Source organism: Hippopotamus amphibius, chromosome 2 (genome assembly GCF_030028045.1).
Source record: "Hippopotamus amphibius kiboko isolate mHipAmp2 chromosome 2, mHipAmp2.hap2, whole genome shotgun sequence".
NCBI classification, from domain to species: domain Eukaryota; kingdom Metazoa; phylum Chordata; class Mammalia; order Artiodactyla; family Hippopotamidae; genus Hippopotamus; species Hippopotamus amphibius.
Window position 1 is genome coordinate 4,443,146 of NC_080187.1, and position 13,082 is coordinate 4,456,227.

The 13,082-nt window shown below is 49.9% G+C and overlaps 1 protein-coding gene across 1 annotated transcript in view; it reads right to left on the bottom strand.

The window, feature by feature from the left end:
• Positions 1 to 13,082, bottom strand: part of CFAP77 (cilia and flagella associated protein 77) — a 133,684-nt gene that overhangs the window by 43,312 nt on the left and 77,290 nt on the right. The window contains exon 3 of the mRNA XM_057725129.1: positions 12,346 to 12,574. Coding sequence (XP_057581112.1) covers positions 12,346 to 12,574 — 229 coding nt within the window. The remainder of the gene's footprint in view (positions 1 to 12,345; positions 12,575 to 13,082) is intronic.

Genomic DNA, 13,082 nt, shown 5'->3' on the forward strand with positions numbered 1-13,082 from the left:
GCGGATCCTGGCCACAGGGTCCCTGGCACCCTTTGGGGGTGACAGCGCTGAGCCTCTTCCTCACAGGGACCCCTCCAGCCCGGCGGCCACCAGTAGCTCTTTCTGGAGTGGGCTGGCCATCAGCTCTGGTCCCAAGGGACCCCTGCAGCCCCTTGGTCCCCACTCACCCCCACCTCCTTTTTCTTAATTGTCCCCCCTTGGCCTGAGGGCCTGTCTTTTCTAACTAGCCTGGAGGAAGGGGCGGTAATTGAGGTACAGCCTCTCTCCCTGGCAGGACTCTTAGAGCTAATTAGAGGAGAGGACCTCTGGGCTGGCGGTTATTTTTTAATTGTTTGTGGAACCAACATAAAAGCTAATGACAGAGGAGGGAGGCTTAGTTAGCAGCACACTCCTGACTTCTAAATTTGTCTAAGAGGTCATTTGCAATTTGTTAACATTTTTCACAAGGGTGAATTCAATTAGCAGTTCCCCCGCGCTGGCGCCCAGCAGAGAGCGACAGGATGGGCAGCGAGGCTGGACAGGCTTTCAGGAAGCGTCTCCCAACCGTGCGTGCCTGAGTCCGAAACTTGGGACCTCTCCCTGCATCCCCGCCTCCACCCTCCGCCGCGCGCCCTGCTCCCAGCACAGCTGGCTGTGACTTGAGCCCCTCTGGAGAGAAAAGGCTCAACAGAGCCAAATGGACATGAGTCGGGAAGAAATATCCTCTAGACCCCATGGAAATCTGTGGGCAGGGGGATCCTGGCATCTGGGGAAACAGGTGAGTACCAGACGGGGCATCCCCGACGGGGAGTCTGAGGGTGGTAGCAAGAGCATTGGGAGAAAGATCCGGATCCTTCTGGGCGTCTGCATTAGCTGAGTGGGTCCTGCTTCAGCCTGGAAAATCTGTGTGTGGGCCGTGACCCCGAGGAATCCCACACACGGGTGTGAGGTGCGCAGGGCACCTCGCCATCGTGGAAGAAATGAGAAGCGAGCAGGGTGTCCAGTGGTGGGAGGTGGATGCGCCCACGGTGGGACCTGGTGACTTTTGCAAACGTGCAGAGTATAAAAGCAAGTCTCCAGGCAAAGTGACTTAAATGGTATGGAACCACACTAAATAATAGGCGTTATTTATAGCCATCTAATGGTACAGCAAATATGTGAACACCTGGGTGGAAAGCAGGCCTGTTCCCAAGTCAGGAGAGTCCTCAGGAAACAGAGGGAAGGAACTGGGGTTAGGGGGAGGGGAGGAGGGGCTTGAACCTGTGTTTGCTATATTTTATTTCTTTAACAATAATCAAAAAAGAATCAGAAGCAAAAATGGCCAAGTGGTGACATTTGTTAACATTGAGTGGTGGGTTCATGACAGTTAGTTATGCAGCTTCTGGACTTTTCTATTTTTTTTTTTTTTTTTTTTTTTGGAGAGTTTTCTCATAAACACAAACGGAAGGGTTGGCAGAAATGTCTGCTTCTCAGGAAAGCATTTACACCCGTCACATTTTGGCTGATTACAACTCTTGACTGATTACAAAGCCCTTTTATATTTTTTGTAGAAACATAACGTGTAACAAGACTGCAGGGGCAGCCGTTATAAAATAATAATGCTAAAGGTGGTTTTCTCAAAAGCCAGTATCTAAAATGCAGGACTTTCTGACTTGCTGTTAAGATGTTTTGGTGATTGTAGTGGGGTGAGTACTGGGTCCACCCCCCAAAAAAAGATGTGTCCTGGTTCTAAGCCCCAGAACCCAGGAATGTGGCCTTGTTTGGAAAAGGAGTCTTTGCAGAGGTCATTGAGTTAAGGACCTTGGGATCAGATCATCGCGCATTCCTTGGGTGAGGCCTGAATTCAATGACAAGTGTCTCTATTTGAGACTAAGGAGAAGAAGACACAGACACACAGAAAAGGAGGCCACGTGACCACAAGGCAGCCATTGGTGTGATGTGACCGCAAGCCAAGGAATGCCGGGGGCCACCAGAAGCTGGAAGAGGCGAGGAACGAGTTTACCCTAGAGACTTTGGAGGGAGTGCAGCACTGTGACACCTTCATGTTGGACTTCTGGCCTCCACATCATAAGAGAATAAATTTCTGCTGTTTTAAGCCACCGAGTTTGTGGCAATTTGTTACAGAAGCTCAGGATTAACAGTAGCCAATGTTCAGCGCCCGACAAGTCTGTGTCTAGGAGAGGGCTGGTTGTCTATGTGTTCTTCAGCCTAGAATATTGACTGTGCCCCGAATCAGGGATGGGTTACAACCAAGCTGTCTGTTCTTTCTTATGCATCAGTCAGCAAGCATTTACTGAGCAACTACTGTGTTCCAGGCACTGGGGACAGCAGTGAGCAAAACCAGGTGTGACCCAAAGTCTCCCTGGGCCCTCAGTCCCACCCTCCTCTGCGCACCTGGAAACGGCATGCACTGGCAATATTGCTGTTACACCCATTTGTTGCCTGCTTTATTTTGTGTCTTACTTCCTCTCTGTATCCCAAACACCCAGCATAACACCCAGCACGGGTGGGCACTAGATGAACACACAGCGTAGGACAGAGGTAACGATGTGGCCTTTGAGATCAAACCCCAGCATGACCATCTTCTGGCCACACCATCATGGACAAGCGTGTCTGGGCCTCAGTTTCCCCATCTGTAAAACGGGGACAAGAGAGTTGCTACATGGGAATTCCCTGGGGGTCCAGTGGTTAGGACTTGGCGCTTTCACTCACAGGGCCCAGGGTCGGTCCCTGGTCAGGGAACTAAGATCTGGCAAGCCTCACAGCTCGGCCAAAAAAAGAAAAAAAAGAGAGTCTGTACCTGAAGGGTCGCTCTGAGGGTCACATGAGAGGATGCGCCTGGCCCCATAGGAGCAGAAACAGAAGCTGGTATTATCATTCAGCAGAATTAGTGCAGGGGGCCGGGGGTTTCGGCCTAAACGGCTGGCCACCTTCATGTGGCCTCCAAAGGGGACAGGACTGGGCCGGGCCCTGAACTGGTCCTCAGCCTGACACGTGCACCTGATGAATTCTTTTGCCTGTGGCCCCTGCAAGGACAGGAGTGATGTGTGGGGCTTGAGGCCTGGCTCTTCATGCGGCCCCAGGGGGTGCCGGCTGGCTCCCTGCAGTACCGGCTTCTCCACGTCTGTGTCACGGGGACACGGTGTCATGGGGACACGGTGTCACTGGAGGGGCAGAGCAGCTGCACCGTAGCAACCCCTCTAATCGTGTCGAGGCTGGAGGTCGTGGGGGTGAGGACAAGGGGCCCTCGGCCAGGCCGGGCACCAAGCCCACTCCCCACTCTTCGTCCACAGACATGGGAGGGTGAGGCCCAGCTCTGGAAAAATCAAAAGCAGGAGCGGGAGCCTGTGAGATGCGGCGGGGGAGGCCCGAGGGGGAGCGGCCGGCCTTGTTAGCGCCGACCCTGGCGCGGAGCTGCTCCTGATGGATGGGGTGCAGGCGGGACAGGCCCCGGGGGAGGGCGGCCCTATCCATTACGGGCCCATCAGTGCCTCCCTGAGCCATCCCTACTCTGAGTGCCACGAGCCTCGGGCTGGGAATAAATCTCTGTCTGGGCTGCAGGAGAGCGGAGAGGGAAAAAGGCAAAGCATGAAAAATGTCTCCTTCCGGGCTCTGGCAACAAAGCCGCCTTGCAGGATGGAGCGAGCGGGTAGGAGTTTGGGGAGGTGGGAGGGGGTGGAGCAAGAGCAGTGGGGCAGGGGGCTCCCAGAGAGGCTGGGCTTCCAGGAAAAGAGGAGGGAGAGGGTGGAGCCCCCAGACCATCACCTTCCCAGCTACACCTGCCCACCTGGGCCCCTCTTAACAGAACTCCGTCTGGGTCAGGCCCATGGAAGCAGGCTGGCTCTGAGGAGGAGGGACCCCTGTCCCCGTAGAGTCCCGTGTGGGGTGTCCCAGGTCCCCACCAGGCTGTGATGTGTGAGCCAACACCTCCACCTTCTGTAAGAATCTTTTCCCGTCCTGGAGTAAACACGCCTCCCCTCACCCCCTGCTAAGGGACATGACCTCTCTCTCCTAGTGGGTAAATGGAGATGCCGGGCTTTGGTGAGGATTAACTGAGGTATTCAGTGGAAGGCTGGCCCCCAGTGAGTGGTCCTTGGCCTCAGCTGCTGTTCACAGACACCATCCTGCTGGAAGGACTCCCCTCCTTGCCGGGCAGCCTGCCTCTGCCTCCCAGAAGACTGCAGCCTGGGGGTGTGGCCAGTGGCTCTGGAAGGAAATTGTGGCTCAAATCCTGCTGCTGCCACCGACTGGCCATGTAGCCTTGCACAGGTGAGTCTCTGAGCCTCAGTTTCCCCATCTATCAAGTGGGGATAACCATCCCTGCTTGGCAGAGTCGTGAGGATTGAATGAGATGATGCGTGAAAAGTGCTCACGTTACAGCCACCAGCCGCTTAGCCAGGGCTCTGCAAATGTTAGCCACCAGGACTGCCTCCCAAACACACAATGTATGCTGGTCCTTGTTTTGTTTTCTGAAGCCCCTGAGAGCAAAGCTCCTCCATTGTCCTCATAGCAGGGCCTCAGAGAGTTGAGGACCATCTGTATCTTTTCTCGTGCAGCTGGGAAAACATCTTCTCTTGCCATGATCTTTGTACACAGTGATCTCCCTCCTCTTGTCCCACCCGCCATCCTGATGTCTCCCCTCTGGACACTTTTCCTGTTTATGGGCCTTCCCCTGAATCCATGATGACCCACATTTTAAAATGATGCTACAGGTGTGACCTGAGCGGCAGAATAGAATAGGAAGGTCACCTCCCTCGTTCTGGACTTGCTACCGCTATTAATGCAGCCAAGGAACACATTCAGTCTTTGAAGCGGCCTCACTGCAATGTTCATTCGTAACGTCAACCATAGGGGAGCACGGTAGCGTCTGCTAAACGACACAGGAATCTCTGGCTGGACCATCTCATCTCTGGGTCTCAAATCAACTTTCTCTTCCCTTTCAATAACACCTCAAAGCCTTCAGAAGCCCTGGACCACATTTCTCCCACACATATTTATTGAGTGCCTAGTATGTTCCAGACTCTGATGACACAGTTGTGGACAAAACTGACAGTGTCCACACCCTCCAGGACCTGAGCACCCCGTGAAGAAGCAGAGAACTATTTAACTGCAGTTGCAGTCAGCTCTGGGGAGCAGATTGGTGGGGGGTGGGGGGGTTGGGCGGTTGCCTGGCAGGATGGACATTTCAGGCCACTTCCCAGGTGCAGGGGGTCTTTGCGAGACCCACACGCTCCCCCTTGTGGTCAGCTCGGCTTCACTCCACCACTGATAAATCTGGAGTTGGTCTCCCCATTCAGAAACTGTCTTGGATCCCTAGGACAGTTGTCTGGAAAGGGGCTTATTATTATTTTATAGGAGTTTGGGTGGGTGGCTTGGATTTTGGCCGTCGGCTCCAGGAGAAACAAAATAACCCAGAGTGATTGATGGGCCCATTGTAAATTTGTAAAATAAATCAGCTTGGCAGAGAGATTCAAAAAACCTGTCAGGCAGCACACATTTTTTTAACAGCCTGTAAAATTTCCTCCATCCTTCACATTTGTCAATGTCAGGCTGATGATGCATCTGATAGCTGGGTGAGCAGCAGTGGCGGACGGGAGGGTGGGCTGGCGGCATTCCCTATCTCTCTCGTGTTTCTTATTTTTCCATGGTCGGAACACTTTCAGCACTAGGATTGGAGGGAGTCTGGGCTAGACTAATTGGTGGGTGAGCGAAGTGTCCTACCCGAGTTGCTACTGGCTTCGTATCCAGCCTTCAGTGTGGCCATTTCCTCACCCGCTCGTTCAGCAGATATCTACTGAGGCCTCTTCAGCAAAGGCACCGTGGTCGGCACCAGGGATACTGGCACTGAGCCGTAGCTCGACTGGGGCAAACGTTCTGGATGCCCCATCAAAGAGCTTGTTTATTGGGAAGTAGGTGAAGGTGGAAGGGAAGCAACACATCAAAAGCGAAGTTCATTGGGCTCTTGTGATACGTTCAGATTAAGTTTAAAGCTTTAAGAAAAATCCAGAGAGGATGGCCTTCACCATATACATTCTGTCTCGCCCCACTCGAGTGCGGGGAAAATCTGGGTAGCATCTCTACCCATGTCACCTCCATCCTTGTGTTTGTTAGGGAGGCAGCTCAGTGCCAAAGTCACCATCACAGGTGGTCGGGCCAGACTAACCCACATCCTACTACAGAGCAGCCAGGGGCAAATGACTTCCCCTCTCTGACCCTCTGTCTCTTCTTCTGTAAGATGGGGGTGTAAGCACTGTACTCACTGAAATGTTCAGATATTTAAGGAGAGGATGCCTCTGAGGTGCTCGGCACAATGTGTGACATGTAATAGTAACAATAATAATAGTTGCCGTTATTAGTTCAAAGCGGGGTCTCCCCAGCTTCCATCTGGCCCGTGTCAGATACTGACATGCAGGGGGCTGTATGCTCATTGGCTGAGTGAAGGATCCCCCTGCTAGCATCCTTGCCCTGCTCGTAGCATGAGGCTCCCAGGCAGCGTGGAGGTAGAGCCCTGGACGCCCAGAATCTGCCAGAAGCACCAGCTGCTACCCAGCTCCCCCCTCCCTGGCCATCCCTGTCTCGTCATTATCTACAATGTTGCACCAATTAGGAGCAGTAACAATTAAGATGTGCCGAGGGCATGTGAACATTTGCAAACACTTATTAAAACGCATCAATAATTAAACCCTTCTTTAATAGTTACATTTCTGGCCTCCAGACATATCTGTTTATGGACCTGGGGGTCACAGCATGCTTTGAGATCTGTGTTATGGCCTTACACGCTGGTAATGTGAATTTAGATTCTTCCCTGACTTGGATTCTGAGATTTGACCGTGAAACGGCAGAGGGAGAATTCGCAGGCTCTTTCCAGCTGCCTGATCCTAGAGGTTCGGTCTTCAAAGCTGGCCAGCCAGCCAGGGTACAGATCCAGGCTCTGCCATCGTGCAGCCTCGGGGAGGACCTGAGCCTCCCTTTCCTGGCCTGTGAAGTGAGCAGAATGATATCTGCCTCCTAGGATTCGTCAGCAATTATGTGTGCAAATACCTTCCACGTGTAAGATCAGTTCACAGCAGCTTTTGTTAGTGGTGGTCCCTACCATCAGCAGAGGACAAAAAAGAGGCGGCAGGTAGCTGAAGGGTCAAGATGACCAGTCTAGGGACTTTCCTGGTGGTGCAGTGGATAAGACTCCACACTCCCAAGGCAGGGGGCCTGGGTTCGATCCCTGGTCAGGGAACTAGATCCCACATGCATGTTGCAACGAAGGAGCCAGCAAGCTGCAACTAGGAAGCCCAGCTGCTGCAACTAAGGAGCCAGAGAGCCACAACTAAGACTCAGTGCAACCAAATAAATTAAATAAATATTAAAAAAGAATAAAAAAGATGACCAGTCTACACCAGCCATGGCAAACTCAGTGCCTACCGCGACCAGATGGGTCAAGAAAACGAGAGAGGCCAGGCTGGGTGGAGACTGGGTTAGACAGAAGGGGATGCATGGATTCTGTCCAAAGGAGGCTCTGCTGCTAAGCCCCGTCCCCTGGTGCCAGGCAGGCGTGCAGACCCAGGTTGCCCGGGCTTTGGACTTTTTAAAAGAAGCAGGAAATCTGGGTTTTTATGTGAGATCTCCTGATTTTTTTTTTTTTTTAATGTGGGAACTCTTTCAAACCTGTGATTTTGAAAATTACTGCCTGGGCCAAACATCTCTGTGGGTTGACGTGGCCTAGGTCCCTGCTTGTGACTACGTCTACACGGGCATCCTTTTCCAGATAATTGCCTAGGTGTCCTCTTCCTTTCAGCCAGAGGCCCGTGGATTGAAGGGTACCTTTCCGATTTAGTGACCACGAATGTGCAAGGAATTGGTGTGGATTGGAAAGGAAGTAATTGAATAATCCCCAGTTCAGGTTTGGACCCCATCTGGCGTGGAGGGGTTGAATGGGCAGGTGGGTGGAGGCGAGTGCTTTCCCCCACATCTAGTTATTTTGTCTACCGTAAAATACATAAAGGGCAAGGGGATATGATAGTGGAGGGTGGGGGGGAAGAGCTGCAGCCAGAATGTCCTCTCACACGGCAGTTACAAGCCTCACATTCAGCACCCCTGGCGTAGAGTAAGCTTCTCGTGTATTTAGTCTGAAGTGGAACTTTATTTTTTAACACATCTGTAGTTGTAAGTAAATGGTAGTCGTTTGTTTCTTTGCTTCTTTATTCATTGGGCCAAATCACCCCACAACTCCTCGGGTAGTTGGGTGTAATTGGATTTGGTTTTTAACATGCTTTTAAAGTAAAGAAATAAATACAATCGAGGCTTGTAAAAGGTGATCATTAGAGAATGGGCCTCGGTCCCATAACTTCAAAGTAATAGCCCCATTATGGGGAGGTGGGGGCGATGGTTTTTTAACCGTTCCTTGCATTGATGTTGTAAGGTTGAGGGGCTTTGCAGGCAGGTTGGGCATTTCAGTAAAAGCTTTTCCAGCAGCCATTTAACCTCCATTTACGAAGAAATAAAGCGAAATTGATGCTGATTTGGGCCTGCTTTGGGGGATATTTTTGTTCCATAAAAGCCCTTTTGCTTGCAATTTGCTGAGCTGCCCTGTCACATCAGAAAGGGCTGCTGTTGATAAAGATAAAGCTTTATGGGCACGGTATTTGCTGCTAACAGCAACCTAATGCAGCATTTTCATTTTTGTGCAATTAATGTTAACGTCTGCTACGAAAATTGTCATTAAATACCATTTTAAAATCCATTCAATTTGCATATGCAAAGCCCATTTACCATCACAGAAGATATAGCTGCCACTTCATCACGTCCTTTCCCTGGAATTGTAGCCACTCGGTTTTATAGCAATTTAAGATTTTACATTGAAAGCTAGATGGTAATGGAGCCTTTCCGAGCCCCAGCTGACTGAGGCTTTTCCACTGTATGTAGAATAGCGAAGCCCCAGGACCAGAAACTGTGGGGGATCCTACTGTATCTCACCCCCAAGGAGTCGGGACTCGGAAGAAAGAGCACTGGAGAGGGAGTCCGCCAGCCTGGCTCGAGATCTGGCTTTCGTCTGGTCACAGCTTGCTGTGTGACTTTGTGAAAATCTCTTCACCTCTCTGAACTTCTATTTTCCTGTTTTAAAGAGGGGCTTCGAACCACGTGATTGCTAATGTGCTACGTGTTCTAATATCTCATATTTTTAAATCTAAGTACATTAGGTTAAGAACCCAGGCCAAGCCGTGCTGTGAAAAAGTTGTGTGAACTTGGGGAGGTCGATTAATCTCTCCATGCTTCAGCTGGGTAAAGAACCCCACATACTTCCTGTGTAGGGTTTTTTTTTTTAAATTAAATTTTTAAAAAATTTTCTTATTGAAGTATAGTTCATCTACAGTGTTGTGTTTGTTTCCGGTGTACAGCAAAGTGATTCAGTTGTACATATATACATATATATATTCTTTGTCATATTTTCTTCCATTGTGATTTATTACAGGACATTGAATATAGTTCCCTGCATACAGTAGGACCTTGTTGTTTATCTATTTTATGTATAGTGGTTTGTATCTGCTGATCCCAAACTCCTGATATATCCCCCCTCTACCCCCTTTCCCCTTTGGTGACCGTAAATTTGTTTTCTGTGTATGTGAGTCTGTTTCTGTTTTGTAAATAAGTTCATTTGCGTCGTATTTTAGTTTCCACATGTAAGTGATATCATATGGTATTTGTCTTTCCATCTGGCTTACTTCACTTAGTGTGATCATCTCTAGGTCCATCCATGTTGCTGCAAATGGCATCATTTCATTCTTTCTGATGGCTGAGTAGTACTGTATACATATACCACATATACATTGTATACATATACCACTTCTTTATCCATTCGTCTGTCTGTGGACAATTAGGTTGTAATTGGTTATTGTATAACCAACGGTTATTTACAATAACCATGTCTTGGTTATTGTAAATAGTGCTGCTATGAACATTGGGCTACACAGGGTTTTAATGACAATGAAATGAAATTGATGTGGAGACAGAACATACCCTGAGAATCCCAGAAGGCCCGTTACTGCTGTAACATCCTATTTACAGATGAGGAAACAGAAGCCCTGGAGGGAAAGACGGTTAGGAATGAAGGTGGGACTGAAACCCCGGGTGGCTCCTAGCCAGGGCTCCTCCCGGACACCATGCTGTCATCAAGACACTGGTGACCAGTGTGACCAGTCTAATGATCACACAGCAGGGACTCTGTCCCTCTGCACGCCAGGCAGTCTTGGAGAACCTTGCCTTGCCTTGAGGGATTGACTTGGGCGTCATTTCAAAGGTGGGAGAAGGACGGTGTACAGATGATTAGTTAATCTGGCCCAGAAGTGACTCTCCAATGTGTCTCCGGGGCCACATTTCAGGTTTTGAGGGCTGATGAACAGAAATGCATTTTGGATGAGAGAGATGTGCATAGTATTTGAGGCTGGGGAGGGGGGAACGCTAACCAAAGAAAGGATGCTGAGCTGAGCTTTGATGAACATGTGGATTTTACCAGGTAGAATGATGAGAAAAGGCAGAGGGAAAAGCATACAAAAGTACGGTGGCACACACTGTGGGAAACACCATGGCAGTTCCTGAAAAAAAAAAAAAAAAAAAAAAAAAAACATCTAATCCCCACATGATCCAGCAGTTCCCCTTGTGGGTGCATACGAAAAAGAATTGAAAGCAGGGACTCAGGCAGATACTTGTTCACCCATGTTCACAGCAGCATTATTTACAAGAGCCAAAAGGTGGAAGCAACCCAGGTGTCTGTTGATGGATGAATGGATAAACAAAACATGGTAGATACCCACAAGGGACTATTATTCAGCCTTAAAAAGGAAGGGAAATCTGACCCATACTATCAATACAACATGGATGCCTCTTGAGTACATGATGCTAAGTGAAATAAGCCAGACAGAAAAGGACAAATGTTGCATGGTTCTGCTTATATGAGGTACCTAGGGTAGTCAGATTAATACGGACAGAAAGTTGAATGGTGGTTACCAAGAGATGAGGGGAGGGCAGAATAAAGGGTCACTGTTTAATGGGGACACGATTTCAGTTTAGGATGAAGAAAAAGTTCTAGTGGTGGATGGCGGTGATGGTTGTGCCACAGTGTGAATGTACTTAATGCCCCTGAACTGTACACCTAAAAATGGTAAATCTTATGTATATTTAGCCACAGTAAAAATGCTAAGAAAAAAATAAGGTAAAAAAATAAAGGAAACACCACCAAAAAAAAAAAAGTATAGGAGTGTAGCCAAAGGAAGGCACCCATCCTGGAACAGTGGGTTGGGCATGAAAGGACTGGAGATAGATCGTCAGTGGCCTTGCATGTGAGCAGAGCAGGACAGTGCCACACAGATGGGCCAAGATATTGGCTTAGTCACAGGAGTCACAGATGGGACTTGGGGCAGCTGGAGGCCCCAGGCTCCAGGCACTCACTGCTGGCTGAGAGCACTGCTATTTATTTGCACAATGCAATGTACAAATATCAGTAATTTTTGTAACGTTTGCGCTGTGACATAGTATGGGCTGGGAAGCCCTGCTGTACTGGACATTTGCTGTGTTTGCCTGCTGTTGTGTTCTGTTCTCATCCTTCTGGGTCAGAACCTCTGTTTCTACATCTTTTCCACCATCAGGCCCTGTAGACTTGTGGGGACTGATTCCAACCACGCCCACTCCAAGGAGGGGCAAGGGATCAGCCCTGGCCAATCAGGGCATCAGAATCCCCTGGCCTCAGGAATTGGTGCAGAGGCAAACGTGTGAGCCAGGCCTGGCCAATCAGTATATTTTACAATTTCTACTCATTCCTGTGGTTGGTACTGAAGTTGGACCAAAGAGTCTTAATCTCAAGGCTTTTGCAGTTCCTACACCCTTCCCAGTGGGGTCACTAAAAGAATAGGATATAAGAATGGAACTGTTTCTGGCCATTTTACCATGCGAGGAAGAAGCTTGTTAGAGAATGGAGCCAAAACTGGGACGCACAGCCAAGTCATGGAGAGACATACCCAATGCTGGTGACGTCGCCTAGATCTAGCTATGCCTGAAGCTCTACCTTTTCAATCATGTGAGCCAATAAATTCCCCTTAAAAAAAAATCAAAGTTGTTTGAGTTGAGACTTGATACATGCAACCACATTCTACTTTTATAGAATGTCATGCATTCCAGAGTTAGGACATGGGTCACGCGTCTGCCTCTGAACCAGTCAGCATGGCCGTGGTTTATGAAATAGGCTGATTGGCCAGGCTTGGATCACTGCCCCCTCCCTGGAGCCCAGAGTCATGCTCCCACATTTTTCCCTAATTCAGTTGCCACTGAGCACCCCCTCACCACCACGGTGGGGGATAGAGCCTTGGGTGCCAGCCATCTTACCGTGACCGGATCCCGAACGTCATATGTGGAGGGAGAGAGGGCGGTTCCTTCTTGGGGCGCCGGTCATCCTGGTTGCTGATGCGGATGTCATTGAGCTGACGGTAGTGGAGATTCTCCCGGGCAGTTACCAGGCCAGCTTTCACTGCCCCACGGTTCATGGCGATATAATCCCGGGTCAGCTCACGGGGGCAGGTAGGCTGCTGTTTAAACACACTCCAGTGTCCAATGGCTGAGAGCAAGGAGAGACAAGCCATGGCAAGCAGGTCAGTCTGGGAAGTAAAGCAATCCGTGGCATCTGACTAAGAAGACATTGGGGCACGAATACCTTCTCAGTAACCAAAGCCTGGGTGACAGCCCTGCTTCGCCCACCCCCCCAAGAGGGAGGGGCCAGGATTCCCAGAGATTCTAGACAGTGCCTGAGCATCCTTCATGGAGCTGGGTTTGCCTGGCCTTGACCTCCTTTGGGTGATCAGAGGGTTGGTCCTGAGCCTGTCTATGCTCGCATCTCAAAAGGTTGCAGAGCGCAGACGGTCTCTTGCCTTGGGAAGACATTCCACACTGTCTGGGGCCCTTGCTGTTTCCCTGACACCTTAGACCTGGACCCTGCGTGGTCCTGTCCTCGGCTAAGCCCAGACTGTGGTTTCTGCCAGAATCGTGCTGCGGGGCAGCCCCCTTGACCCTTTTCCTGGAGGAAGTAGCCTATGTAGAGTTCAAGTCCCTTTGGGCTCCAAAGGATG